Source organism: Euwallacea fornicatus, chromosome 31, assembly GCF_040115645.1.
Source record: "Euwallacea fornicatus isolate EFF26 chromosome 31, ASM4011564v1, whole genome shotgun sequence".
Taxonomy (NCBI): domain Eukaryota; kingdom Metazoa; phylum Arthropoda; class Insecta; order Coleoptera; family Curculionidae; genus Euwallacea; species Euwallacea fornicatus.
In genome coordinates, this window is record NC_089571.1 from 1,385,306 (window position 1) to 1,413,208 (window position 27,903).

The 27,903-nt window shown below is 35.4% G+C and overlaps 1 protein-coding gene across 1 annotated transcript; it reads right to left on the reverse strand.

The window, feature by feature from the left end:
• Positions 1 to 8,430: 8,430 nt before the first annotated feature.
• Positions 8,431 to 27,602, reverse strand: AdSS (adenylosuccinate synthetase). The gene is made up of 10 exons (XM_066298656.1): positions 27,210 to 27,602; positions 23,694 to 23,796; positions 18,509 to 18,611; positions 17,569 to 17,751; positions 17,046 to 17,251; positions 16,765 to 16,919; positions 16,316 to 16,484; positions 16,173 to 16,255; positions 15,992 to 16,112; positions 8,431 to 15,356 (listed from the first exon to the last, which is right to left on the reverse strand). The coding sequence occupies exons 1-10, from the start codon at positions 27,360 to 27,362 to the stop codon at positions 15,304 to 15,306; spliced, it is 1,329 nt and encodes a 442-aa protein (XP_066154753.1). The 5' UTR covers positions 27,363 to 27,602; the 3' UTR covers positions 8,431 to 15,303.
• Between the last annotated feature and the right edge of the window lie 301 nt (positions 27,603 to 27,903).

Here is a 27,903-nt window from a genome sequence, read left to right on the forward strand (position 1 = left end):
AACGTTTTCAGGTATACTTTTGATCGGTGTATCTAGCTCCAACGATTTCTAAACAAAAAAAAAACTGCAATGATAATAACAAGTAGGTAAGCAAATAAACCTAATCCATAACTAATTTGCCAACAATACAAAACCACTTATAGTCTTCAGATTTCTGCTTCTGATAAAACTTGTCAAGATTCACAACCCGATAACTCCCTGTCAGCTTGCGTACCTACCCATTTAAAAGATTTGAGAAATGTTTTAGGGGATGTTTCAATGTTTCCAAACAGGCTTAGTCTCGGTCGTCCTTTTGTGTTTCGATGACATGCGGCTAAAAAAGCCACTTGAATTAGATTTTAACTTAAAAAGAATTAGTTTTTGATTGGGTGATTTGATAATCATCTTTGGTGAACCACATATACATAACGTATTGTAGACGTATAGGTGGAGAGCCTTCACGCTAAAACGTACATCCTCCTTAGTTATTCTATTCCTACTGGCCTGATCCAGATTTGACTGGAAGCAAGATTTTTTTTTAATGAAACACCCTGTATATTGTTAGTCCTGTAGATGAGGCGTCCTGTTCAGGTTTTAAACGTGCGTACGTTCACGTAAAAATTTAGTGAAAATATTTTTTTAAATCGGAACATGGCTGTATCTTACTGAAAACCCGTGTCCTAAAATGCACCCCTTAGGAGCTGGAGCCGTCGAAAGTAGGGCGAAAAAAATCGATTATATCGAATCGTGAACGCGGTTATTGATCGGTCAAATTTCGTGAAAATTTGCAAGTCGTTGTTTGTCTTAGGGGCCCTATTCATTTTCTGCCTCAAAAATCATGCGAACTAAATTCAGAGGAAAATTTGCAAAAATATCAAGAATCGCGGCCCGCCGAGTTTTTTTAGTTTGTCGTTTTCATAGCATTGCCCTTTCGTTCAAAATTGATTTCCTTGAAAACGGTTAGTTGTATCAAGATATCAAAATGGGCTACGCAAATTCTAGCCCCTCCCCCTCCAACCCTTCTGAAATTCCGTTTCCATAGTTTTTGAAGCAAAAATGGAACAGAGCCCCTAAAGTAAACAACGACTTGCAAATTTCCATGAAATTTGACCAATCGATAACTGTGTTCGCAATTGGACATAATCGATTTTCTTCGCCCTACTTTCGATGGTTCCAGCGCCGAAGGGGTACGGATACAGGAAGAAACAGTCTTATTTTGACCTCAAAAACGCTCTTAAAATATTTGCGCCCAATTCTGACCACCTTGTGTAATTAATCATATTGTCTTTAACAGTTTTCGCGCAAATGAAGAATTTCTGTTCGTGTGACCATCGCACTTCTGTTGATGCCTCCAGGTCAAAAATTAAATAAAAATATGTCGCAAATACCTAGCACTTGGTTTTTTTGGTGTTAACCATGACAGCGCATGCTCAACACTTAGCCATGAATGCAGGTTTTCCTGAAATAATTCACGGCTCAAGGGCTCTGAAGCTATCAAATTAATATTGTTTTTTTTTTTCCAAATAGTTGCTACACGCTTCCATTGACGTTCGTCAATTTTGGAACTAGGAGTTACTACATAAATTGGAGTGTTTTGACTTAGGATGGGCCTTTTTTTAATTTTTGAAAATAGTAAAAATGGCTCGCGGTTCGTGAATAAAAATTTCCATTTTTGTTATCCTGCGCATAAATTATTTTAACTTTTTCTCTGCTACTAACTGACTTTACTTGCAAACTTTTTTGTCTCTTGTAAAATTTTCACTACGCATGCGGTTTCTCGACGAAAAAAATCCACCATACCTCGCAGTTCATTGTTGTTGTTTAGCCGGCACGAAAACGTGAAGAAGTTTAAATTATAAACAATTACCCACCTAGTTTAACTATTGCAATAAACGTTCAAAATGCTGCCCGTCTTCTTTAGTACATAAATTCGTTTCAAAAAATTACTTTGTACTTTGGGCCTTGTTTCGGGCTCTTTTCAACGTAGTTTTCCCACCCCGGCTAAGGTAAGCGCTCTATTTTTCTGCAAGCTCAATACTCAATTACACCGTTGTTTCCGGGATACCATGTATTGTATTCCTAGAAATTTCCCACCAAATTTGCCCACACAATCGGCACCTACCGAATTAGCGCATTTTCTAAATGGCACAAAGTTGTTAATAGGAAATTCTACTATTTAAATTTCAATACATCATCTCCGTTTTACATTGTTATTACCGTGTCACAAGGAATCCATTAAGATAGATAGTCACAAAAGGAGATTAGAAATTCAGAAGCGGTAACCAGATCCCTTACCAGGCGTCCGCATAGTGGTAAACAAACATAATAGGCCAAAACAATTTTCCGTCTAATTGGTCAGACACAGATCCGCTGGAGCAAAGAGATACAGATCTCTACTAACCACCTAAATACCACGGTGGGGGAAATAAAAGAGGGTAGTTAAACTTGATTCTGTTTAGTTTGTTTTTCTTGGTACTTGGTTTTGGTAGTGTACCACACCTTATCACGTACACTGCGTACATAAATTAATTTATTATAAAACATTGCTATCATGCACTGTCTGGTCGTGGCAAAATGACTGCGCACAATAAGGGTGACACCCAAAGTCACGACCTGGAAAATCGAGTTGAAGATCATGACACTCCAAGACACTCAGATTTTAGCATCGATCATATTTTGAATAGAGCGGGTAGAAACATATCAAAAAATGAAAATGTTGGTGAGAAAAATGGTGAAATTGTGAATTATCAGTGGTTACAATGTTCCAGATATTGCCCCCCCAAAATACCGAGTGAGTACTATTTTAACTAATGTGAATTGACAAGGTACATCTAGTCGCGGAATTACAACAGAAATCCTGATTTCGTAAGTCAGTTAACGGGTAATGGACAGCAACATTATCTACAAAATTCATTAAAAAACGCCGTTTTGTGTAACTTGTATCAGATTGTGGGACCTCGCTTCCCTCGTTCCGCAAAACCCTATTCGTTACGTAAAATTATGCATTTCCTCACTGGTTACATCAATAGCACACTTCGGACCTTTTTAAAATAAAAAATAAATTTCACTTCTTGTGGCTAATTAGATTTGTTAACACAAGCATCACGCATTATACCGTGCGTTTAGCCATACAGGACGGTTCAACGAAAACGTTGCAACTCGATTTTCAAAATTTAAATTGAAAATGTGTAAAAACGCTCAGACCCGTCGATTTTCCATTCGAGGGGGCAAATTTTCTGTTGTGTATTCAATTCTTCAACTTAACTCTCTGAAAAGGGGTGACAGTTCCTCTGAAAATTTCTAACGGGAAGGTATGTGGAGTGATACCTCATTTTAAAGGTAGTTGTGCCCTGATTACGACCTTCAAATTTGAAATGGTACCCATTATCATCATTGATATAACAGCTTGCTCAGAGTTTATGAGGGAAAAAGCTGTTAGTTGATAATTCATTTATCTCAATAAGAGCTGCAGACGTCAAAATGAAAGTAAGCAGACCTTTAAACGTAAAATGTCACTGAATCGTTTCAACAGAGTCAAATTTTCCTGAATTCCACCAAATTACACCCGAAACGTTACGTAATGTAAGACAACGGTTGCACCTCACCGATCAAAGGTTATCTCCATCTCCACAATAAAAGAAATTTTGTTGTCGAGAGAAATATCGGTCATTTCTAGCATTTTGTAAATTGATGAGAAAAGTAATGCGAACACTTTTAGCATTTCCCCACCTTTTTAAAGAAAAATTTGAGGGGTAAAATTCACTTCCGTCAAAACGATTTAGTGATATCTCACTTTTAAAGGTCTTCTTATCCTCATTTGGCAGTCTACAGCTCTTACCGTGAGGGATTCCCCACAGACTTCGACAAGCTGTCATATCAACGGGGACAATGGCAGTGGCTTTAAACTTGGAAGTTATAATTAGAGTACAATTTCCTTTAAAATGAAGTATTACTCGACACCACTTCCAATGAGGAATTTTGGGGCTGATTGTCACTCCTGCGCAAGGGTTGAAGTTGCAGAGTTGAAATTATACTAAAAAATTGTTTTCGATAAAAAAAAATCGACGAATCCGAGTGTTTTTACACAGATTTATTTTAAACAGTGGAAATGGCGGTGCAAAGTGTCCGTTGGTCCACCCTATATAAGAAGAATATATAAAATTTTCACACAATATACAGGACGCCCAAAAACTTATAGTACTATTTTCGCGTTTTTTTTTCTAGTATAATTTCGCAAAGTAGAGGCCTGCTTGGGCCTAAAGATATCAATCGATTTTAAATTTTGGATTGTATCTTTTTCCATGAATTTGTTCTATGTTGGACAAAATGGTGCCTTCATCATCCCCACAACCATCTTCCCTCATCATATTATAGAAGACGTTTTTTTGAATTTTTCCATTGCCCGCATGATTTTCACGATATTGGCATTTATACATTTAAAAAATCCCATATGATTTTAAATTGTGGTTGAGTTTATTTATTATTGTTTCAAAATAATATCATATCTTAAGTCAATGCTACGAGATTTGGTTACCTCATAAAAGTAGTGAGCAATTATTATTTATAAATATAAGTAATTGTTTGCAAAATTCTTACTGATTCACACTAGGCTTCGAATATAATTTATAACAAGGCTTTATATATTTTTTTTCTAATTAAAAACAATTGTGTCTTGAGGATGCCGTAAGAGAGTCGCGAAACGTCGGCAATTTTACACGACTGTCTTTTTGTTGACCCCTTTCCCGTTTTTTTTTTATGAGATAGTGAAACAATATAATATTTTATCGCACGGTTTGTCGCACGAACGAAATATTTATGAATAACAGTGGTTTTTCCTTGTTCCAGGAATTCAAAAGCGAGAAATTCAAAAACGTCAATTGGGTCGCCATCCGAGAATTCCATTCACGAGCTATCAGTTATCAACTCTGGAACAAAAGTTTAAGGAAAGTCCTTATCTTAGTAGCGAAGAAGTGATCTTGTTATCTAGAAAACTACAATTGGCAGATATAAGGGTCAAAATCTGGTTCCAAAATCGACGAGCCAGGGAGAGAAGGGAACGGAACGGTGATATGAAACTCAAGGATGACCGACCAATTTTAGAAAGAATTGCTAACATCTGCGCCGACGATGGGAGCTTTGAAGATCCTACGATACATCTAGGAAATGAAGAACCAGTTAACAACCCTAAGTCATTTGAAGTACCTCAAAATTGCGAAGCTTTCCCTACTCAGACGAAATCTTTTCGTTTATATAAAAATGCTTCGTTACACCTATCTCGACACATGAATGTATTTCTTCAAAATGGTATTTCTAGTTCTTACCTTCTATCAAATGGTATACCTTACTCACCAAATATAAATTTTGTAGATAATAGTAATATAAATAATGATTCCTGAAAATTGGTCTTTATTTCATGGCGTAGATAATTAATAAATACTACATAATAGTAATTAGTATTTACTGCACTCATAGCAGTTTGCTTCTAAGCTATACAGGGTGTCGCATTGAAAACCGCCATTAGACGTTTTGGGGAAACTATGAATAGCAAACTTACAAAATTAAGTGGTTTGTTAAGAGCCTTGGGGCTGAATCATCTGAAATATTAGGTCTACCGGAAAGCTCTGCACAATAATTTCGGTTCAAGTTTAAACATGTATGCGCTTACTCGTTTGAGCCCTATAGGGCCTAGTTTCTTTATAACTACATGTACATATATGTTTCCTTTGAAATTAACTACAGAATCTACAGATATCTCATGTCATTATTAAGCTAGGCGCGATCGTGAAAACATGGGTACTAATTATGTTCATTTGAGGCTCTGCATGTTGTGTGAATTTCAACGGGGTAGAAATGCTACCGAAGCATGTCGATATTTAGTGAAAGTTTTTGGAAGAGCTGCAGCTTCAGAAGAAAATACATGTAGGAGATGGTTCGAAACATTTGAAGCAGGTGATTTCGGTTTTAGTGATAAGGCACGCTCTGGGCGGCCATCTTTCATTGATGACGATATTGTAAAGACCATGATACTCCAAGGTCCTTTTCTAACAACATCGGAGATCGCGGAGGAACTTAACTCAACACAACAAACCATTTCGGACCATATTCGGAAGTCAGGATTAAAAATGTACACTGGGTACTTACTTACATCTTCTTATACTTTCTCTGGGTATATTAAGGTCCAAACTGGCCATTCTAATGCTGTTTCAGGGATTGTCGTTGAAATATGGAAAAATTTCGTTGTTATTTAGAGAAAGTCGACGACGTCCATTTTGTCTCGTTACTTCGACTTCCCGGTCTACCTCGATGTCCGATGTCGAATTCTGCATTCTGCCGCAGCTTCTGCTGCCGGACGCACGCACGTTGTCACCAAAAAGACGAACAATTTCTGTTTTTCCTCTTTCACTTGAATTTTCCACAATTATCACGATTAATAGTTCAATTTGTATTAAGAACGAACAAGTTCTAATGTCGATGTTGACGCTCGTTGCGCTTGTTTGACAGTTAAGCACTTCACTTGTTCTCCGTAGCCGACTATGAATTTTTCAAAATAAATATATACTGAGGGTGCAGTTTTAATTCTTCTACAAAATCGTTATTACTCAAAATTTTTCGATAATATTTTGCACAGGCCCGTTTTGAGGGGTGGCCAATCCAGTGGCGCGCGCAGATTTTGTCTAAAAAATCGCTAATATGATTTATTAAAATTTCGCTCCTAAAAGCTGCCTTAGTAGGCCTTGAATTTCATGTCAACGAGGCCATTTTCGATGAAAATGTGCAGTTTATCAAGCTCTATAATTAAAAAGAAAATCCGGGCCAAATCGCACAATTAATAAACCTTTTACTGACCGACCTCAAAACAAATGGGTCACACTGTATGTACCTTGAAAATTATTATTTGTAAGGAAACCAACGTATTAATAAACTTGTATTAAAATTGAACGTAGAATCCAAAAATGCAATACTATATAGGCTGTTCCATTTAAAATAAGCAAGCATCGACTTCCGGTACAACCAGAAGTGTGACGTCAGTGAAAATATTTTAGATGTGGTCGCCTCAGGGCTTTTACCAAATCAAAAAATTTTCGTAACTTCGCTACTCATAGTTTTCCCAAAACGTCTAATGGCGTTCCTCAGTAAGATACCCTGTATTACAGCATTGCTACAGTTATTTTTTCTGTCTTGTATTGACTACGATAGAATTTAAGTCCGAGAAACGGCAGTTAATTTTCCGTAGTGTTGTCAAACTTTTGACAATCTTAAATTTCCTACATTTAAAAAATGTATAACATACAGGGTGAGTTATGAAGGACTGTACATACGTACACTACCGCTCCAAAGTATTTGAGCATTCTTATCTTGTCGTATTATTTAAATAAAAAAATAGCGTAAATATACCCTTTAAACACAATTAATTACTTCTCTCCAGCACGGTAATTTTGCGCAATAATGTAGCAATTACAGCTAATCTGAAGAGGTTATTATCTACGAAACCATAAGTTTAAGAAAAACCGTTATGAGGCATTAAAGAAACGCAGGTGTATTACTATTTCATAGTGATCAGGTCGGGAATGAAATAAAGTGCTAGAAAATTCACAATAGTGCATTAAAGAGGAGAATTGGATGATCCAAACGCGTGCGCTCTCCAGTGACTTACCACAGGAGTGGCAAAAGCAATCGACGAATCGCCAAAGAATTGCACTCAGTTCGCTCCGCCGTTGACTACATTATGAAAAAATACCAAAAAACTGGTAGTTTTGTAAACAAAGAAAGGCCTGGAGGATCAAGAGCGACTACACCTACAGATGATCGTGCTGTGGCATTGATTAGTAAGAAAACAGACGTAGAACTGCTCCAAAGGTAACTGCAGGAAGAAATATTGCGCGGTTAAAGCCAGCTACTGCATCTACAGCAACAAGTCGCCTACAGGAATATGGTTTTCATGGACGAATAGTTATGAAGAAACCCATCTTACGCAATAGAAATAAACAAAAGCGACTTCAACGTGTCCGAGAACATCAACATTGGACAATAGAACACTGGAAGAACAAAGTCATGGACAAATGAGTCGAGATTCGAATTGTTCAGCTCAGGAAGACTTGTGTTTGTTCGTAGATCGGTAGGAGAACGTGCAACAAAGGAGTGCCTTCTGTGGACTGTTAAACACGAAGGCGATTCAATCGAGGTTTGAGATTGTTTTCCTGGCACAGCTGTGGATGGCATCGTGAGAATCGAAGGGATTTTGGGAAAAGAAGGATACAACGACATTTTATAAACTCTTAATTTAGATTTAAATTACATATCTAGTGAGGAAAGCATAACAATCATCCTGTACATGCAAGAGTCAACTCGACTGGTTTGAAACCTTAGACTCTTATGCAGTCCTTATTACGCAATTAGTTTGACGCTCATTGAACTGAACTACATTGTATGGAAGAAACAAAGAAAAACATGTTTGTTAAGTACACTTTTATTCGAATTTGGTAACCCTCAATACTTCGAGAGATTCTAACACACAGTATTGCGTTTATCTCAAAAATAGTTAATGTTTAAAATCTGTATAATACATAATACAATGTTTAAAAACTGGCAAACAAAATCACAAAATAGGCCGTCTGATTTATCTTTAAAGCTATGCAATAATCCATATCCATTCAACAAATTCTTAATCGACCATGAATTTTACGGAAAATAAATAGATATTTTTTAGCATTTGATGATATTTTTATTAAAAAATCTGGTAAATAGTACTAGGCGGCAAGTTCAGCACTGTTTTTTGTTGCATTATTAATTCCTTATACAGGGTGTCTGGAAAATGCTTTGTTAAACTTCAAAATGCGACCGCTTGGTTCACTTTATGAAGACAAGTTCATGTAAACGTAGATTCCAAAACGCTTCGCATCCTAGACGTCCTAAAATTTCAATTTTTCTTGTAAAATTCCCCTTCACAACTGCTTCAATGTTCGATTTTAAATTAATTTTTTAATTATCCCGTAAAATCAGAAAAACTAGATTTTAATAATCGGCCTCAGAGTTCACAGGGTCATTCTTTCTGTAGGACCACCCCCATTGCTATCCTAAACTCTTTTGGAATCCCTGTTGGCCGCTCAGGACCAAAAATTCGAACTCCTTGTTCAATTTAGAAATTTTTCTCTTTTGTTTATTTTTCACATCCCGAACTGCTTCGAAGCTATTTACCCGGTATTTTATCCATCGATTGTAATCAGTTTCATGCATGTTCCCTGAAGATTTTCAAATACTGGTAAATCAAAATAACATTATTGTTGTTCGTGCTTCCACCAATAGGTCGAACACCGCTGCGGATACGGATAATGTAAAAAAAAAAAAAAAATGCATAAAGATGCGAATCGGAATTTTAGGAATTTTGCTTCGAGCGATGTACAAAAAAAATTGGGATGAAGCAAGAGGGTCTGACCTCGGGAAAAGAATTACTCGGTAGGTATGAACGACAACTTTTTAAATCTAATTGTTCGGATTTCAAATTCCAGTACAAAAATTTCAACTTGGTACGTGTAAAATCAAAGCAGTTCTGGTTAGTTGGGGTTAAAAAGTGAAATCTTAAGAAAAAATTGGAAATTGTAACATTTCCGAATTTAGGAAATGAAACGTTTGCGGACTTGCCTTCATACGAATTTTTCTAACCGAAACTTATTCTTCATAAAATGACTCACAGAATCCGACACTGCATTTTAAGAAAGTCGTTTCCGGACCACCTGTATTCAGACTGGTTCTGGCGAGTTTCAGTAAAAGATGGAAAAAATATCAAATACAAAAGTTGTAAGATTCCCCCTAAAATATCAGAAAGTATGAGGAGTTCGATGACTCAAGACATTCTTTATGATATTGCAATGACGCTATAAACTTTATCACAATTTATTACGTGTAGTTTTGGTTTCTGATATTAAAAAAATATAAAATATGTTGACTTTTGATTTTCATCCATTTTCGAACTTTTTGCATATAAAAATTACGCAAATAATTCAAAAACGAGTGAATCAAACGTCATCACTTGAGTGAACTTTGAGTCTCACGAAAAATCTATCAAACGATGAAAAAACATTTTTCATTAAAGATTTACAAAAAGTGTATTTCTAATGACATTGCGATGTTCTTTCTCACATTAGAATTTTTTTTTCTATTTAATGGAAAATTTTCCACTTTTGCATTAAGATTTTTTCCCATCTATGGTAATCAACTCGCCAGAAACGGTCTTAATATAGGATGTTACAAAAGCGCGGGCCGTAACCTTAGGAACATATTCTGTAAGATAAAACCCGAACTTTTTTTCTAAACCGCGTTTTTCCTCAATATTCTTTGCGTTCCGTAAAATTATACTGGATCCAGCCTTATTACTACTGGTCAAATTTCACGTCTGTGCCACTTCACGTATTCTAAAAAAAATCACCTGACCAACACCACTTTCAAATAGTCATAATTAGTTGAGGATGCGATTCAGAAAAAGAAAAGAACGTTAATCTTAAATTAAGACGGAGAATACCGTTCCGCAGTAGCTGCCCTGACTTTTGCAACGCTTTGTATGAGAAATCAACCTTAACATCTGCCGCGGACACTTGAACAGCTGGTTCTAAAACATAATACTTATACATGTTCCATATTTCGAACTTTTCAATACTACTGAATCATTTTTCTGTTGAGTTTCATTTCACAAAAAAAAACAACAAGAAAAATGTCTATAGAAAAATCGAGGTACGCTTCGACAATATTACGCGAATAATACTTGTAAAAATCCTTTGCTACGTTTTTAAATCCGTAGTTATATTGCATCTAGGAAAATGAAGTCATAGATTTGGCATAAATAGCGATCTTTAGATGAGAGGGATTACCCGCGTTGTAGAGAAATAAATTTTAAAAAAATATATATATATACAGGGTGAGTCGGGAGGATCGTGCCAAACTTCAGGAGCGTGTTGTACATGAAAAATAAATGTAAAAAAACTCAAATGTTGTTATTCGATTTTCGTTTGTTTACAAGTTATAGCGTAAATAAAATTAAAACAAAAAAATTAAAAAAATTATAAATTTCATAATAAATTCCATATTTCTTATGAAATTTATAATTTTTTTAAATTTTATGTTTTAATTTTATTTACGCTATAACTTGTAAACAAACGAAAATCGAATAACAACATTTGAGTTTTTTTACATTTATTTTTCATGTACAACACGCTCCTGAAGTTTGGCACGATCCTCCCGACTCACCCTGTATATATAAAGAAAAAATCCACACGATTGAATGAACTTAAATTTTAACGAGTAAAACCCTCGCGCTAAAAAAAAAATGGAAATTTGAAATTTTACTCGATCTTGCTGGTAAGAGTGTTTAAAAATGTGTCGCTCGAATAACAGAGTCCGTATAAATCCGTAAAGTCCATACAAAGAAACAATTTTCAATCGCTTGAGATCTGCTTAGGGCCAGATTCAAAGATTTGGCGAGTAAAAATGGCGTACATGTGTAATGTAAGAAAATACACGTCATTTTCGCTTCATTCCCCATGGTGCGAAAAGTGGAACGCAAAACCACAAGAACGGACACTGTCAGATATTGTTTTCAGAGCAGTAAAACAAGTTCAACTTAAAAAAAAAGGGCATTTGTTCTACCCTAACGAAATATGCTATTCCACCACGACATTGCACTAATATCCATAAAAGAAGATCTTGGGCACATCAACTTAAAATAGCTACAGGGCTAACGCACAGGTAGTTGTGTTAATATAATATATTTTGTTCAGTATTAATAAAATTGCATATCATATGATACTTATAGATATTCTCGGTCACAGAGAAAGTGGGGTTGGGTTGGGTAACTATCGCAAAAAAAAAACCTTCAATTACTTTTGGATTACCACCCGTAGAAGTGCGTTTGTGTATTTATTAGCATACCTCGTATCTACAGAGCAGATTGGTTAGTGCATTCTTCGATAATTTGCAAATTGTCCTGGATGGTCACGATTTCCAACCTTGCGACACTTGGGACATCGCTGAAGGCATCACCGTTCCGCCAAAGCCCAATCACGTAGTTGCCAGAACGGGATTTAAACAAATTTTTCTATGTGTTTAAGAATCCTTTTCAAAGATCATTTTATAAATAAGGGTCCTCCTTGGAGTGCCAAATGTGCCAATTCCTTCGGGTGTATAAAGAAAGACCATTTTTTCTGTTTTCTCATTGTTTTCAAGCGGAACTATCACTTTTTGTTTTGTTTGCCGGGATAAGCCTAGACCAGCCTTTTCGGCCTTAGTTCAGTTCTTTGAGAGTCTATCTGTGAATCTATTATGCTTCCCAGGACCTGGCTTGATGTTCCGCCACCGACAGGGGGCTCATGAAAGCTTCTCTGTCGTCTTTGACTTACTTCTGCCTTGCGGGTTGTCGGTTAGGAATAATTAAGTTAAAAACCAGGCAAATCATCTGGCACTTTTCTTCACAATTCCAGAAAAAGAATGCCTTGTTGATGTTTTTGGAGACAGTGCCCCCCCCCCATGGGGAGTCCCGGTCTTACAGGCAGAGCTAGTTGACACTAATTAGCCGTGGCGAAATCTCTCCTTATTGTGCCCTTACTGACATACCCAGACGCGTCCGAAGCCCCCCTCCGTCCAATGTTTTCTACTGCCTGCAGCTTCTATAGATCCGATTTGGCTGCTAAAGTATAGGTCAGCTACGGTTAAATAACGGTCTTGATGTGCGTGATTTTATTTAGTGCGGTCAGTCTGGTGTTCCTTTCTATTGTTGCGAAAAGCTTCGTCCCTGTAGCCTTTGCTTTCTTTCTTCTCTACATGTTTTTATCACATTAGTGTCTTATCGATATCGATGTGCAGGTACATCACTGCGTTGCTCCATAGCACATGATGGTTTTTTATTTCCACTTGATCCAAGATCCTGATTTTTCTTCCATTGGAAGACGATTGTTTAGGTCTTTCACCCGTCGATATCGATCTTTCACTTGGCGAACGCCTTATAATGTTATTCGAGAACGATGATTCACATTTTATTATGGGCGTTTTGAGTCTAATTAAAGGCAATAGTGTTAGTACTATCGTTTCATCCTAGGTTGGAGTCACAAACTTCAACCTTTGGATAATAGTGTGCATGGACCATTAAAAAAGTACGTCAGTACAGGACGCGATGAGAAATAATCTAGGAAAAACCTTGACGATTTATAACATTCCTAAAGTTATCCATACATCTCTACTATGACCTACCATCGAAATCGACATTACTATGCCTGTAAAAATCTATTATAGCGATATTTCAAATCGAAACGTAAAGAAATATCGCGTTTCCAGCCCATAAAAATATTTATGGTGCACGCACAACCACCAGCCACCAAATAAGATTGTGAAAGCACTAAATTCTAAATCTAACTTATGTTTATCTCGGATACTTTAAAACTTCATTCATTGTTCCATTGTTGCATTGAATATAGCGCGCGCGAAATGAACCTGAAAGAATTAACACAAAACTTTCTCTTCCAGACACTCACGCCAACCATCATTGATTTCTTTGCCTTAAAAAAAACATATAATATAACATACGCGTCCGATGATCAAATATTTGTGAATTAACGCAGATAAGCCCTCTCGTGTATGGGTCTCTTATAGGCACTCGAGTTGACAACCTACACAACTTTAACTAACATTAAACAGCAGCTTGGAATTAAGAATTGCCAATAATTTTCAAGCTATTTTTTACAAAATACGATAGACATACAAAACGTGGGCTATTATAAGATTCTGGAGAACCACAAGTCTTCACAACGATAATTTGTACTAGACACATTTAGTATATTTTAGCTCTAGAGTTTGTAACTAGAGAATGTAACGATAAAAATATTTTAACGGTAAGAGCATGTTCTGTTTTATTTCAACTACAAAATTGCAACAATTTTCTTTGCAGTCCCTATCTTTCGAGGTTTGTGGTTCTAACCAGAACTAATACTTACGTGCATGATCCATAACCGTCCTGTTTAAAGTTCATTACTGCATCTGAAAACCATAAACTTTTTCCTGGGAAATTCTATACCATATTTCACTGTTATTGATAAACATCAAGAACTATTTTGTTCCTTTTAACGAGTATAAGGGCTGAGCTAAAGTGGACTTTGTGATTCGGTAAATTTAAAACGAAAGAAACAACTTAAAAAGTATTAGAAACATCGTCTTCTCTTCTGGGGACTTTTTTCTTTCTTTTGCAAGTTAATAATAGCCGCGCTTTACACAATCTTACATCTGAAAACAGTAGTATAGTGAAATGCCATCCAATTTCGTATCAATGCATTATACTCTCGAAGTTATAAAGTGTTTTCTGATATGAACCTATTTGTTGTACTAGGTACAATATACAAACTGTCTCGTTTCAGCATATAAAAGCAAAACTGTTATTCTGTTTTAGTCATACACAAACGACATAATAAAGGCACCAGAAGTCTACGAAGTCTCTTTCTCTCGAAAAGAGAAAAAGCTCGACTTTCAAACAAACAATTTTTAGCATTATCACAGAACCAATCATTAACAAAGTACTATTCCATTTAGCTCAGGCCCTTCATTTATTACCATGACCCAACATAAGAAAAGTTCTCTAAAATCCTACTAACTAAATAAAGCTATACTGGGTGACCCAAGTTAAAGGTACCTAATCTAATCTCAGTTATTATTACTGATTCAGACACAAAATTTTGAACATCTTCAAACATCAATGAGACATATTGAAACTTACATTTTACTAATGCCAATCATTTTGGATGGAACTATAAATAGTTCTTCAACATTCTCGTAATCTACTCAAAAAATTGTACCATCAATAATATTTAGGTAACTAATGTAATTAAATGATGAGGATTTTACGAAAAAAAGCCAAAATAATTTTTCTAGCTAGAAACTCAAAGACGATCCAAAAATTGTTATTTCATCCACTAGATTTGCCTCCAAGAAGACATCGAGAGTACACAATTAACTTTTTTCTCTTTTATAGTTATTGAAATTTTCTATATAAATGTCGTAATTTTCCTACCCTATACATTCAACTTGGGCCACTCGATAGATTCAAAACATTGGTGCGTTTCAACAACAGCAGCACTTTACAATACTTAGCATAATCATCCGTAACTAAAAACATTACATCGTTACTTTTAAGCGACGATCGACAACGCCATTAATTGAATTGACCGACGTTTTATACTGAAATATTGTTTTAAATAGGTGAAGAATATGAAGTTTGGAAACTCGAAATATACAGTGTTTAGCTATATTAAAAGTAATACGTTGTGTATTTGGTACTGAGCTCTTTCATATCTGCTAATTTATTTTTATTATAGATTCTCTCCCCTTGCCAACGCCGATCCATTTTACTGAAACAAAAGCAAAACATTAGTAACATGAATTAACCACATTTCATCTTTTGTATGTCGTGACAAATGGGCGTAAAGAATGCAATTTAAAGTGGTAACAAGTGCATAACTTTGCTTCCGACAGTTTCTTATAGAAGGCTTTAGTGGTAAGTAATGACCGAAATAAATAGATTAGATATCGTGTAATCAACTTAACCGAATATTCACGGTTGCAAGACGATCCTTTGCATTTGATCGGACCAGCTTGGCGTAGTTCATTATCAGTTGTTAAAACCTACGGAAACAATCACAGGCGATCATTACCAAACGCAATTAATGCATCTGGGCCGAACATTAAAAGACAAATTGTCTTTTAATGTTCGGTTTTAATGTGTGAGAACCACAATGAAGTGATTTCACAGCATGAAATTGCTCGATTCCATATTAGATTGGAATTTTAATCATAATTGGTTTTCTAGTTTTTGTGTGTAATATGCATTATGTTATCACATGAATCAAACATCTAAATGTCACACACTCTGTCTGAAATGAAATTTAACACTAATGCAATTTCGGCGGATTTAAGAGACGCATTTCACGGCGATTTAAAAAAGTTCATGAAAAATTTTTCTAAATTAAATTTTAAACATACTTACTAGGAACATCAACAAGTTCTTCAATTCTGTTGATATAATTTTGTGCATTCTTCGGCAAGTCACTGAAATCCCTTACTTCTTCGGTACTAGCTTCCCACCCCGGCATTGTAATATACTCGCACTATACAGACCAAAATTTGACTGAACAATCAGTGTCAAAACTACAGTACAAAATACCAACCTCAACTTTGGCTAGATCTGACGCCGTAGACGGCATGTAATTAATTTTCTTTCCATTTAATTTATAAGCGACAGCTATTTTTACTGAAATTGATTAAAAATCATGCAAATCAGGTAGTCAAATATACTCGGAAGTTGGCGTACCTTCTTTAAGTGTATCTAAAATATCTAACTTCGTGACACAAAAAGCTGTATACCCATTAATTTTAGTAGAATACTGAAGTAGGAACACATCCAACCAACCGCACCTCCTTTTCCTTTTTGTTGTTACTCCAATCTCGCCGCCCCTTTGTTGCATCAACTCACCAATTTCCTGTAACAAAATACATTCATTTATACAGTGTACCAGGCTTCACGATCAGGTTTTCAGAAACAATTATAAAAGGACATTTTAAAGAGAGGTGCTCTTATAAACATGAGTCCTATTTATTTTCGTTGCTGTGTTACAGGAGAACAACGTTTAATATTGTTTTTTTACCAACTTTCGAGTTTAAATGACCCAAACAATACACGAAATTAAGTGGTTTATTGAAAAAACTATTTACAATTATTTGAACGCTTTGAACGGAGTTTTAAGAAAAATAAATACTTACATTTCGCAATTCTGTTGGGAAGGGTCCATCCCCTACCCTGGTAGTATACGCTTTGACAACTCCTATTATCGAGCCAATTCTTAATGGAGAAATACCTAATCCAGTACACACCCCCCCAACTGTACAATTTGAGGATGTTACGTACGGATATGTGCCTGGAATCATTAAAGCGTATTTAGGTGAAAGAAATCAGTACTCGCGAAATATTAGGCCAGAACATTTAAAAACAAAGTTTTTTTATTATAAACATGTAGATATGAACAAGATTGTTTGTTTTTTACCAAAATCTATATCCAACATTGCAGCATTGGCGCCCTCTACCAAAACTGTCTTCCCTTCTCTGATTGCCTTATCTAGAAATGAGACGGTGTCATAGACGAGGGGCCGAATTTTTGTGGCATATTTTTGATAACGAGACAATTCTTCCTCGACATCAACTTCCAGACTGGGAAACATCCTCTGATGTATGGACATTAAGGCCTTAAATCTTAAATACAACACTTGTATTTAATGCTCATATTTATTGCTAATGAAAAAACTGCATTCTTAATACATGTTATAACGGGTGATTATTTAAAAAAATATTCAAATGTTAGTTAGGCCATTTACTATTTACCATCAAACATCTGACAACTGATATCTGATGAACTTAACCACGACGAGGCCGTACGTCGTGGTTCATCAGATATCAGTTGTCAGATGTTTGATGGTAAACAGTAAATGGCCTAACTGACATTTCAACATAAACTTAAATTTTGTTTTATTACCACCCTTTATTCATGTAATACAAAAATTAAAACTTACTTTTCCCTAAATATTTCAAAATCCCCTAGGAGGTCTCCGACTCGGATTCCATTTCTAGTGGCTTTGGATGAATAAGTCGGCCCAATTCCCTTCTTAGTCGTTCCAATGCCTTGCCCCTTTTGAATTTTCTCCTGTTCCTGCAGTCCGTCTACCGCTTGGTGGAGATCGAATACCAAATGAGCCCTAATGTAATCTTAGTTAACAGGTGATCATTAAGAAAAACTGAACAGTAGGCAGTGAAGTATAAGAATGGAGAGTTGATTAAGCCATTTAAAATTTACCATCAAATATCTGACTGATGCTCGATGACAGATGAATTAATCTAAGACATGCCTATGATATTTCCAGGCTTATTTGACTTTTTTTTTAACGATCACCCTTTAGAAGGTTTTTGATATGTACGTCAATACTCAAAAAACTTTGGTCAATAAGGGGAATCATTAGTATGCCGAGAGATCAGTTTTGCAACACTCACCATTGAAATTTACACAAGGGGAACAGTTACAAGATTAAGACCGAGTTGCTAAATCATGGCTGACGCTCAAGTAATTTGTTCATGTCAAATTACTATTATTTTGACAGTAATGCGTTTCTTATGTATGTCAAAATTTTGCAAGCGTTGGGTTTATAGAGGGACCGAACTTAAGCTATGATGCCATACTTCTGCTTAAATAGTTAATATTTCGGAAAAAGTTTTAAATAGGTATAGAATACAACTTGTACGAAATACGTCGAAATTACTCGAGATACAAAAAAATTATCAAACAGATAAAAACTGTCATTAAAGAAAAAGGCACTTTGTTTTATGACGTTTTTTTTTAAATCGTTCCACGTATTGTTGATAAACAGATATTCAACGTATCAACTTATTTATAAAATCTCCACATGTTACTATATCAATACACTGAATAATTTCCATTATGAAGAACTCTTAACTCACCGATCAGAAATAATAAGTCTCTCTTCCCAATTCTTCATGCCCTTTTTGACATTTTTTTCGATCTCGTCGAAGAGTTGTGGAAGATGAATGACCACACCGTTTCCTATAACAAAAAAAGTAATGCGATACAAAAACTACTGGAATCCATAAAGAGACCACAAAATGAGGATTAAGTTCAAATTATAAATCAAAGTGTAAATATACAGGGCGTTTAGGAAAGTGGGTACAAAACTTAAGATTAGAGTAGAGCCAAAAATAGTAGACAAAGTTCCGATGAATATTGATCCAACGGAGTACCGTTACTAAGATATGGTCCATGAAACGGGTTCTATCATTGGGATATTTTTTAAAATAACTTTCTTTCCGATTAAGATAATGGAATGAAATTGTAGGTAATAATCGCATCATAAGGGCCTTTAACTATCATAAGTTTTATCAAGCATTTTTCCAACTACCCTTAACAGAAATTTGTTGATTATATTTTTTTCCTTTGAATTATCAATCAAATATTGTTTTTTTATGAATTAGACTTTTTTAAATAAAAAATTTCTGTCCTTTTTTTCGAATTCAGCGTAATTCAGTCAGAAATAATTACTTTTTGAATAATGTATGACTCAGAACAGTAACATTTTCACATAGTAAGAATCTTTCACGTTAACAGTTTCATTATGATTGTCATTTTCTGTAATAGAAATTGCTTGCACGCTGCAGGTGACCTATGGATGTGCCCAGAAAGTTGCTAATTAACACAACAAAATAAAAGAATAATGCACAAATTTTCAGCAAGTTTCAATAAAAAATGAACAAGTAATTAGAAAGATATGGGAAAAAGTGCTTTTTAACCAGCCAGAGCATCTTCGGACGTCTTTATATGAACTTTTCGTCTTAAATTTCGCTCAGGATTCGGACATTAATGTTTTTACCATCTATTCAGAAACACCCTGTACAGATATATTTGGTCGTGTCCACTCCTTCCTTTTGCTATTGGCATACGTTTTTATGCTAAAAAATAGGTGTCACCTTTAAGATCAAAACTATTAAAGCAATATTAACTGCACCTTGTTTCACATTTCATGAAAGAGTATCGTCAGAAATCGCCCGATGAACAATTTTATTGAAGTAGGACCGACTGTCTTTAAAATGTGAAATTGTAAGTGAAAATCCTCAATGTAATTGTGTAAGTCATTTAAATTTTCTTATTGCTAGCGATGAATAATTATAAAATGGGTCAAATAAACTATTTTCATTATTTATATCCGTTTTAGCAAATAGTGGTATTGTTATTGACATAAAGGAAATGTGAAAGAGAGTAATGGAGGTAGCGAGGAACGAGCTTTCTAACGTCCAAAACAAAAGTTGAGCACATAAGGAAACACATTAGAGTACTAAACACCGACGGTTCAACCTATATTGCTTCCATTACTTTTATTATTATTTTTTCAATAGAATTGTTCGCCAGAAGGCTTCTGATAATACCTTTCCATAAAGGAAAAAACAGATTCCGATTGAAATTGCTCTAATAGATAGTTTTTTTCTTAAAATTTACGTATACTACTGTATATTTTTCAATAAAAAAAATTGTGTTTTAGCGGCTGCAACGACATTGGAAAGCTTAATATGTTAAGTTTATGTCATAAAAAATGAAAGTATGCATTGAAAATGAGGCACTTTTTTCCGTTTTAAACAGTAAAATTTAAAAATAAACTGCATTGATCGACTTGTCGACGGGGATGTGATGCGACATTGAAGAGGTCCTTGCAAGCAGATTTCGATTTTCAATGAATAAACATATCTCACCGTTTAAAAAACAATAACTAAAATTCGTATTAGCAATACAAATAGCCCTAACAACCACATGTTCGGACAAACATATTCTTGATGTTAAAGTCCCCAGAACTTCCGACAAAAACAAAAGTAAAAGTTCTAGTTAATAAAGGGCACTCTCGGAAAACATGTTTCGATTTACCAATCCATTTAAAGGTTTAACAAAAAACTATTGAAAATATTAACAATAAAATTGAACGTGAGCAAAAATGGTTGACGACTAAGTATTAGGAATTTTGTTTATTTATGTCCTATTTACTACATACGCATCGGAAGAACAATTGCTATGTTTTGTTAAGGTCACTGTCAGCTACCAGTGTCCGTTACACTAAAAATGGGACGCGGAAAAGCTCTATTAATGTCAAATTAAGAGGATTTATAACGAAGAAACATTGTACGGGGAACAAGAGTCATCCAAATTGCCAATGAACTGGATTCATCAAAATCTACTGTTAGTGACATCTCTTAAGGCACCATCGAGAAACCGGCACCATCGCAATTAAAGGTAGAAGTACCGGCAGACCACCACAATCGTAACAAATGCTGACCAAAGGACGCTTATGAGAGTTTGTAAAAATGGTCGAAGGAATACGTTAAGAGCTGTAACAGCGTTGTGGAACGCCGAAGCAGGTTTAAATGCATCTAAGGAATGCTGTTGGAAGTGGATTCATCAATCTGGATTAGGTTTTTACAAGGTACAACTTCAATTATTGTGAACTTTGAGATTAAAAATTAAGCTAGAGCGTTTTAGGCAAAAGAGAAACCGCCACTTACTGGAAAGCAAAAAAGAGCAAGACTCATTTGGGCTGAAACAAAAGTCAATTGGACTGTAGAGGACTGGTCGGAGGTCATTTTCAGCGATGGGTCCTGTTCTGATGTGTGTATTGGTGATTTTCGGAAAAGGATCATTAGATCGAAAAAAGAAGCGTTCCACAATGACTGTATAAAAAGGACAGGAAAATTCCCACAGCGCGTTATGACATGGGGCTGCATGTCAGCGAAGGGTGTGGGAAGGTATCAAGCAGTAGATGGCATCGTCGCCGTGATAAAACACCAGGTGATTCTTCAAAACGATCTCCTTCCCACCACAGCAGACCAATTTCCGAATCGAGATTTTACCTTTCAGCAGGATGGTGCGGCGTGCCATACGGCTAAATCGACAAAAAGTTGGTTCGGGAATAACAATTTAAATGTGTTATCTTGGCCGTCGAGCAGTCCTGACCTGAGCGTCATGGAATTTTCGTGGCGCAAAACGAAACAAAGAGAAACTTTGGACTCTTTTCCAGTAGATACGTGCCAAAACTTGGCGAATTCTATGCCAGCTAGGATAAAGGCAGTAATCAAGACAAAGGGCGGTGTGACACCTATAGGTCTCCCCGTTATCCGAACGTTTAATTGTCAACCATTTTTGCTCACGTTCAATCCCATTGTTAGTATTTTCAATAGTTTTCTATTAAACCTTTAAGTAGATAGGTAAGTCGAAATAAATGTTTACCGAGAGTGCCCTTTGTTAACTAAAACTTTTAATTTTGTTTTCGTCGGAAGTTATAGACACTTTAATGTCAAGAACATGAGTCATGTAGTCCACGTCAGCCTATTTAATGACATTGTCAATATAAATCATTGGACTCTATATTGGACCTCATTAAAAACTCATCGATGGATAACTGTATAAAACCACCCCTAGAATAGCTAAGATTATCACTCTTCTCATAATATTCAGTTAAGCAGTTATGCTGCAAGTCTGATCTAGTTCGTGTTACTTCTTGTAAGACAATAAGGTTGTTTTTAAATTATTTTAAAAAGCCTTTAATCGAAAAGAAGTAACTTAGTTCATATCGATGCCACCACCCCCCTGAAGTAATGCCTTTAGGCGGTTCCGGGGGGGAACAACGGTGAAGAGAGGTGGGTTTTTAGTGGGTAGGCGCCTCCCTTCAGGGAGTGAATCCCACATAACCCGGTCGCCAGTCCATCAGACCGGGTACCTTTAGAAGGTTTTCCCCCTCTATAAAAAATAGCTTAGTTCATGTTTGTCCGAACATGTAGTTGTCAGGGCTCGTGGTGTCGACGTCGTCATCCCGACTGACGCACGAAGGCGCGACTTTTCCCTAATGAATTTCACATTGTCATTAGGCATCTCTTTGTATCAATCCGACAATTTGGGGCCTCTCGATGTAATTCAAGTCTGCATCGTAAAACCGCTTTCTGCAAAATATAATCGAATATCGGTCAGTCTTTCGTAAATAGGTTAATATCAACTGGCACGTCTTGCAATCGATCAGGTACCTTTCTGTACCATGCAAAAACCTACATTATTTACTTAACACGCACAATAACAATAACATTCAGTAATCATTTGCTAACAATAATTCGTATCGCAAGGGACGAGAGATGCAACATGCAGTTACGAAAACAGTAGGGCGTAAACTCATTTATTTATTTAAGCCCATTGAATTTCATTTACTTTTAGCTGATCAAGTGTATTTTGCCAAAAGTTGCATAAGCAGATATTTTAAGAAATGCTTATGACAAAACAGAAACTGTATAAACCATATCTATATGGGAAAGTAGGTTAGATAATTTAGAGTGTGGAAAACGCATTGCACATTTGCATAAAAAAATTAGGTGGAACTAACTACGCTTCACGTGACACGCTGAATGGGCAAGACATGTAAAAAAAAGCAAATATTAATAAAATTTCAATAAAATCAAAAAAATTATCAATCCCCGACAATTTAGTGCCAAAATCTCTGTAAAATACAAAATATTAATCTATAGGTATTATTCTCATAGGCATGCGCGTATCAGGGATCACCGCCTCAGTTCTTGTCTGTAGGTGAACCTGAGACTATGACGGATAAACCATGAATCTAGTAAATATTTGGGACGAGACGGGCCCCGAATAACAACCATTTTCGGCAAGCAATGTCGATCATCGCGAAAAAATAAATAAATTTGTTAAAAAGCTTTAGCATCCAAAGCACATGACCGTGAAAATTAGGACAGCAGTGAACTTGGCAAGTGAGGAATAAATATTGTCCTGGATATTTTGCCATTAGATAACAGGAGTTGATATCCAATCCCCTAAATGCTGCTGGGCTATTTTTAAACATAAACACAACAGTAGCAGAGAATGGAGCCTCAGATTTATGGAAAACTTATTAAAACGTGTCTCCGAACTCGGGACGATGGAAAAAACTCTCCCTATCCTCGATTGAACTCTCTTAAAATCCTTCAAGTCGATACTTACAATTAGATAATTCCTTTTCAATATACAGTTTGCATTCGACTGCATTCTCACTATCTCATTTTCATTTGATTCTAACGTTGAAAATTCCAATAGTAACTCGAAAGGACTTACCAATTACGGATTTGGCATTGGGCTGAATTATTCCACTTGGCAACAAGTGAAAGTCGTACTCCACCCCATCGACAACAATTGTATGGCCTGCATTGTTGCCCCCCTGAAATGAATTAAAATGGTCTTTAAACCCTAAACCGTCAACCCACTGTCAAGCCTGGTGATTAATACTGACTACTCAACGAACTAATCCTATGAATTCTTCCAGGCCACGATTACATTTCTAATTCGCATTCATAAAATATGTGTTCATATGCTTCAGAATTCTCACAAGGGTACGTTTTATATGGGGTATTAAATAATATGTACAAAACAAATAAAAGTCAATAATACAATCATAAATAACTACATAAATATTTATTTGTCGAAAATGCTAAAAAGTTCATATTTATGGATGTAATAAGAGTGAAGGTATATTAAGTCATATTATTTATAGTTTCCCGATATGAGCTATAGTCATGTGATGAATAACATGAGTGCAATTACCGAAAGTCTATAAATATGTTTATTAATATTGGGACACTTGATCAGAGAGCTAAAATTGCTGCTCCATTATACGGGGTGTAAGGCAACGCCGTGGAGATGATGTTTCAGGAGGCGATAGGACTCTACAAAATAATTTTAAATATCTAATAGGCCTATGATCAAAACCGCACTATTTTCGATATACAGGGTGGCAAAGTTTCACACTTTTCCCTCATATATTACGTTTTCTCACGTATGCCTCGAGCTAAATTTTAAAAAATTTCATACACCTATTTTCTTCATAATTCTCTACATCAAAAATTCAAAATCGTCGGTAGTTATCTGCAGGGCGTCATGGTTTTTGGGGACATGTACAATGTTTTGTATTTTTATTTACTCGAACACCCTGTATGAGTTCTGATACCAAATTAGAATTCCTTCTTCAATTCTCGAGCTTTTCATTCTCTTGAAGTATCCTCGTATTTATCACCGTTCTTGTAGAATTTGAAAAATTATCCAGCAATGCAAATTAAGAAGGTCCAGTCTACATACTGTGGTCTGTAATCTAAGATGTCGTAGCTGAAACTCGGTCATTTGAAGAATATATGTTTTTGACCATGGGTCTATTAGTGTTTTTCAATTATTTAGCAGACTATTATCAGCCCTTGAAATATCTCCATGATGATATGTTACACTCTGTACTTTAAATAGGGTACATTCAAATGGCTTTCGTGCTTATGCACATGAAATTTAGGCGCACTTGCGTAATAGGTTCAAGAAAATAACAATTAAGCACTGGATAACAAGGAAAATAAGGATGAAAGACAACAAAAAAGTAACGAGGAAAATTAGAGCAAAAACGTAATACTCAATCAACTTGAAACCTTTACTGCTCGGACGAGGAATAGGGCGACGTATCACCATGAAGGGTATAAATGAACGTTACGTTAGAACAACGTTGTAATGACCAAAATGTGTAAATGTGGATTTTCAGAGGCGCCACATTGCATGTCTCGAAATAATTCATTGACGAAGTGGTAGCATATTAAGTTTATAATGAAATTACTTCTTAAATGAACCAATAAGAAAACGATTTTTTCCTTCATATTATTCCCATAGAAGTCATATATAGTAAACCTTTTACAGTTTTACGTAACAAGTGGGATTCTACGAGACAAACGAAACGAGATACCACAATCCCATTTGCATTTCATTACCTTGCACCCAGCATTTCTTAATGAACTTCAAATATGATTTTTACAAATTTTCCTTTTCTATAAAAAGATGTTGAGAAAATGGCATGTATATGTATATATTTAAGTTGCCCCCTGTATAGGTAGAATTTAACAACTAACTGTCCTCATTTGTTCGGTAAGTTATGAAATGAAAGTACTTGCTTTCATTATGTAATTGGTTACAGAATAAAATCTATCTAATCAGCGATTTCCATCACAAAAAGTGTCTACGTTTGCGATAATTAGAAAAGAATCGTGATTGCTGCTTATCACGTTGTTCCAGTATAAATACAGTTCATCAAGACGCTTTAATCTCAGAAAGTAACTCCTTTTAGTATTATAAATTTGTTGTCCTAGTTATCAGTAACAAAGGAGTTCTTTTATAGTAATACGATTTATAATACCAATTTCAGTGGCGTCACAGAGAGCTACTTAAGGTATATTTATAGTAAAAACGCTAAATTTACCAGTGATGAAGAAATAGTTGGAAACATATTATAGATCAAAAGTGCCCCTAATTACTTTTTCATGCCTACCACCGTTCCGCCTTAATTTGATTTTTGTACTTTATTGCTACTTAATAGCTGCGAACAACAATAATAAATGTGTCATAAAAATGATTAATATCATAGAAATTTGACTTGTGTCTATTTAAATACTTACAACTTGAAACTTTCTAAGTATTTCAGACTATAAAATCTCATGTTGCCTGTATAGGAAAAAAACCTATGGAAAAGATATTGTTTTACATCTAATTTGATTTAGAAATTCAACTTTCGGTTTACTTCAAGTTTTAAACAAATCAACAAGTCTTATAAAAACAAGCTATCCAGCATTTAACTAGTTTACAACTCGAAGTGACCCTGTCTTGTGTCTACTTATCAAAATTCAAAGGAGTAACAGTCCCTCTCCAAGGCGTGTTTGGTTGCAAACTATTAATTAATTTTCAGGCACTAGCCAGAGAATGATATGCAAATGTGGCTAGGTAATATGAACCATTTTAAAAAACTTCAGGTTTATGTAAGAGTACCAATAAGTTACTCCAGCTTATGGTAATAAGGAAGATTTTGTAAGAATAATATTCACTTTTTTTTTAATGGCAGAAAAAACTGCATAAAATACAGACTGTTAGTAACTCCAAATCTTGAAATTACTTCCTACCTAGTTCTCTATATTATAAATAAAGGACATTTCTAATAATGCATTTCTGAGATATAAAAATTCAGGTTACATGCAGTGATGAGTCCCAAAGGCAAATTTTGTAAATTCTGGATAATGCATGAGAATGATAATAAAACCACTGGCAATGTAGCCACATGCCATCTTTTATCCTTAATATTTATGTCCTAAGGCTGAGCATATTATTAATGTGCTGTCAACTTTAACTGCGGGCAAAGTTTGATGGACACATTGAAATAGATCTTAAGTAATGGTTAGTCTTGGTTTTTATGGAAAGTAGATATTGAAGTTAAAGAAAACTTAATAATTTGACCCTAAAATGCCTTTTTTTATTAGAAAACTAGCACGAAAATAATGTATTCTTATTTTTGTCTATCTATTAAATATCAGGAAAGTAGTAAGAATATAGTGGTGATACTCTAGTTCTGTACTACAGTTAGGAATACAATCTTGTAAGGGACAAAGATGGGTGAGGGCTTTAATGAGGGGTGGAATACATAATCTATGAATGGAAGAAATAAAACGTGAAGTAAATGTTAATTCTAAATTCTAATTTACCTTGCAAAGTTATGGAAGTTACTGGGGTTAAGTAATTCTCGATAACTAGGAAAAAAATATTGCATAACCAATTATTTACCTGACACCGGCAGACGACATCAGCAGTAGTAGCTAGTAAATCAACTACTTTTCCTTTCCCCTCGTCACCCCATTGCGCCCCCAAAATGACGGTCATCTTGCCCTCTTGGGACTCGGTCCGCTGCTTTTTTCTAGGAGAACCGTTCCCGTTCATGTTAACTTATATACCGTTTTCGAGCGACTGACACAAACAACTTCAAGATACACACTCAAAACGGGAAACGGAACCACTAATGGTTTAGTTCGAGGAACTTAACTTTACAACGACCTCCACTCCACACTCCACTTATTAATGTAAATGTAGATGCCTGGCATTTGTCATAGTCATATGTTAATTTGAAATTTGAAATAACCCTTTTCGGAGAAAGAGCTCTAGATCGGAATGATTCTTATCAGTTGATTTTCAACCAATCGTATTGAAGTTCGATGTTAGCCGACGAATTTGATAGGTTGAAATGCAGCTGATAGTGGTCAATTCAATCTGGATTTGTATCTTCGAAAACCCTTAATGACTGAAGAGAATGAATCATGTAGAAGTTTGTCACGTGACGTTAATCGGGTTAAGTGTGAGGTCACATTTTAATTATTCAGAGTATTCTAGGTTTTATTATCAGAATTGTAGATATGATTAGAAAAACACATTTTAAAGTAGGTCTTTCTTATAAATACATGTCTTAATTCGTCGATTTTTGAGC

Bases quoted from the DNA above. Each gene is read 5' to 3' on its own strand.
- AdSS (XM_066298656.1), bottom strand. From the start codon at position 27,362: ATGAACGGGAACGGTTCTCCTAGAAAAAAGCAGCGGACCGAGTCCCAA. The intron at 23,797-27,209 runs GTAAATAATTGG...AATTCATTTCAG, and splicing joins ATGTCGTCTGCCGGTGTCAG to GGGGGCAACAATGCAGGCCA. The intron at 16,920-17,045 runs GTAAAAAACAAA...TAATGATTCCAG, and splicing joins AATGTTGGATATAGATTTTG to GCACATATCCGTACGTAACA.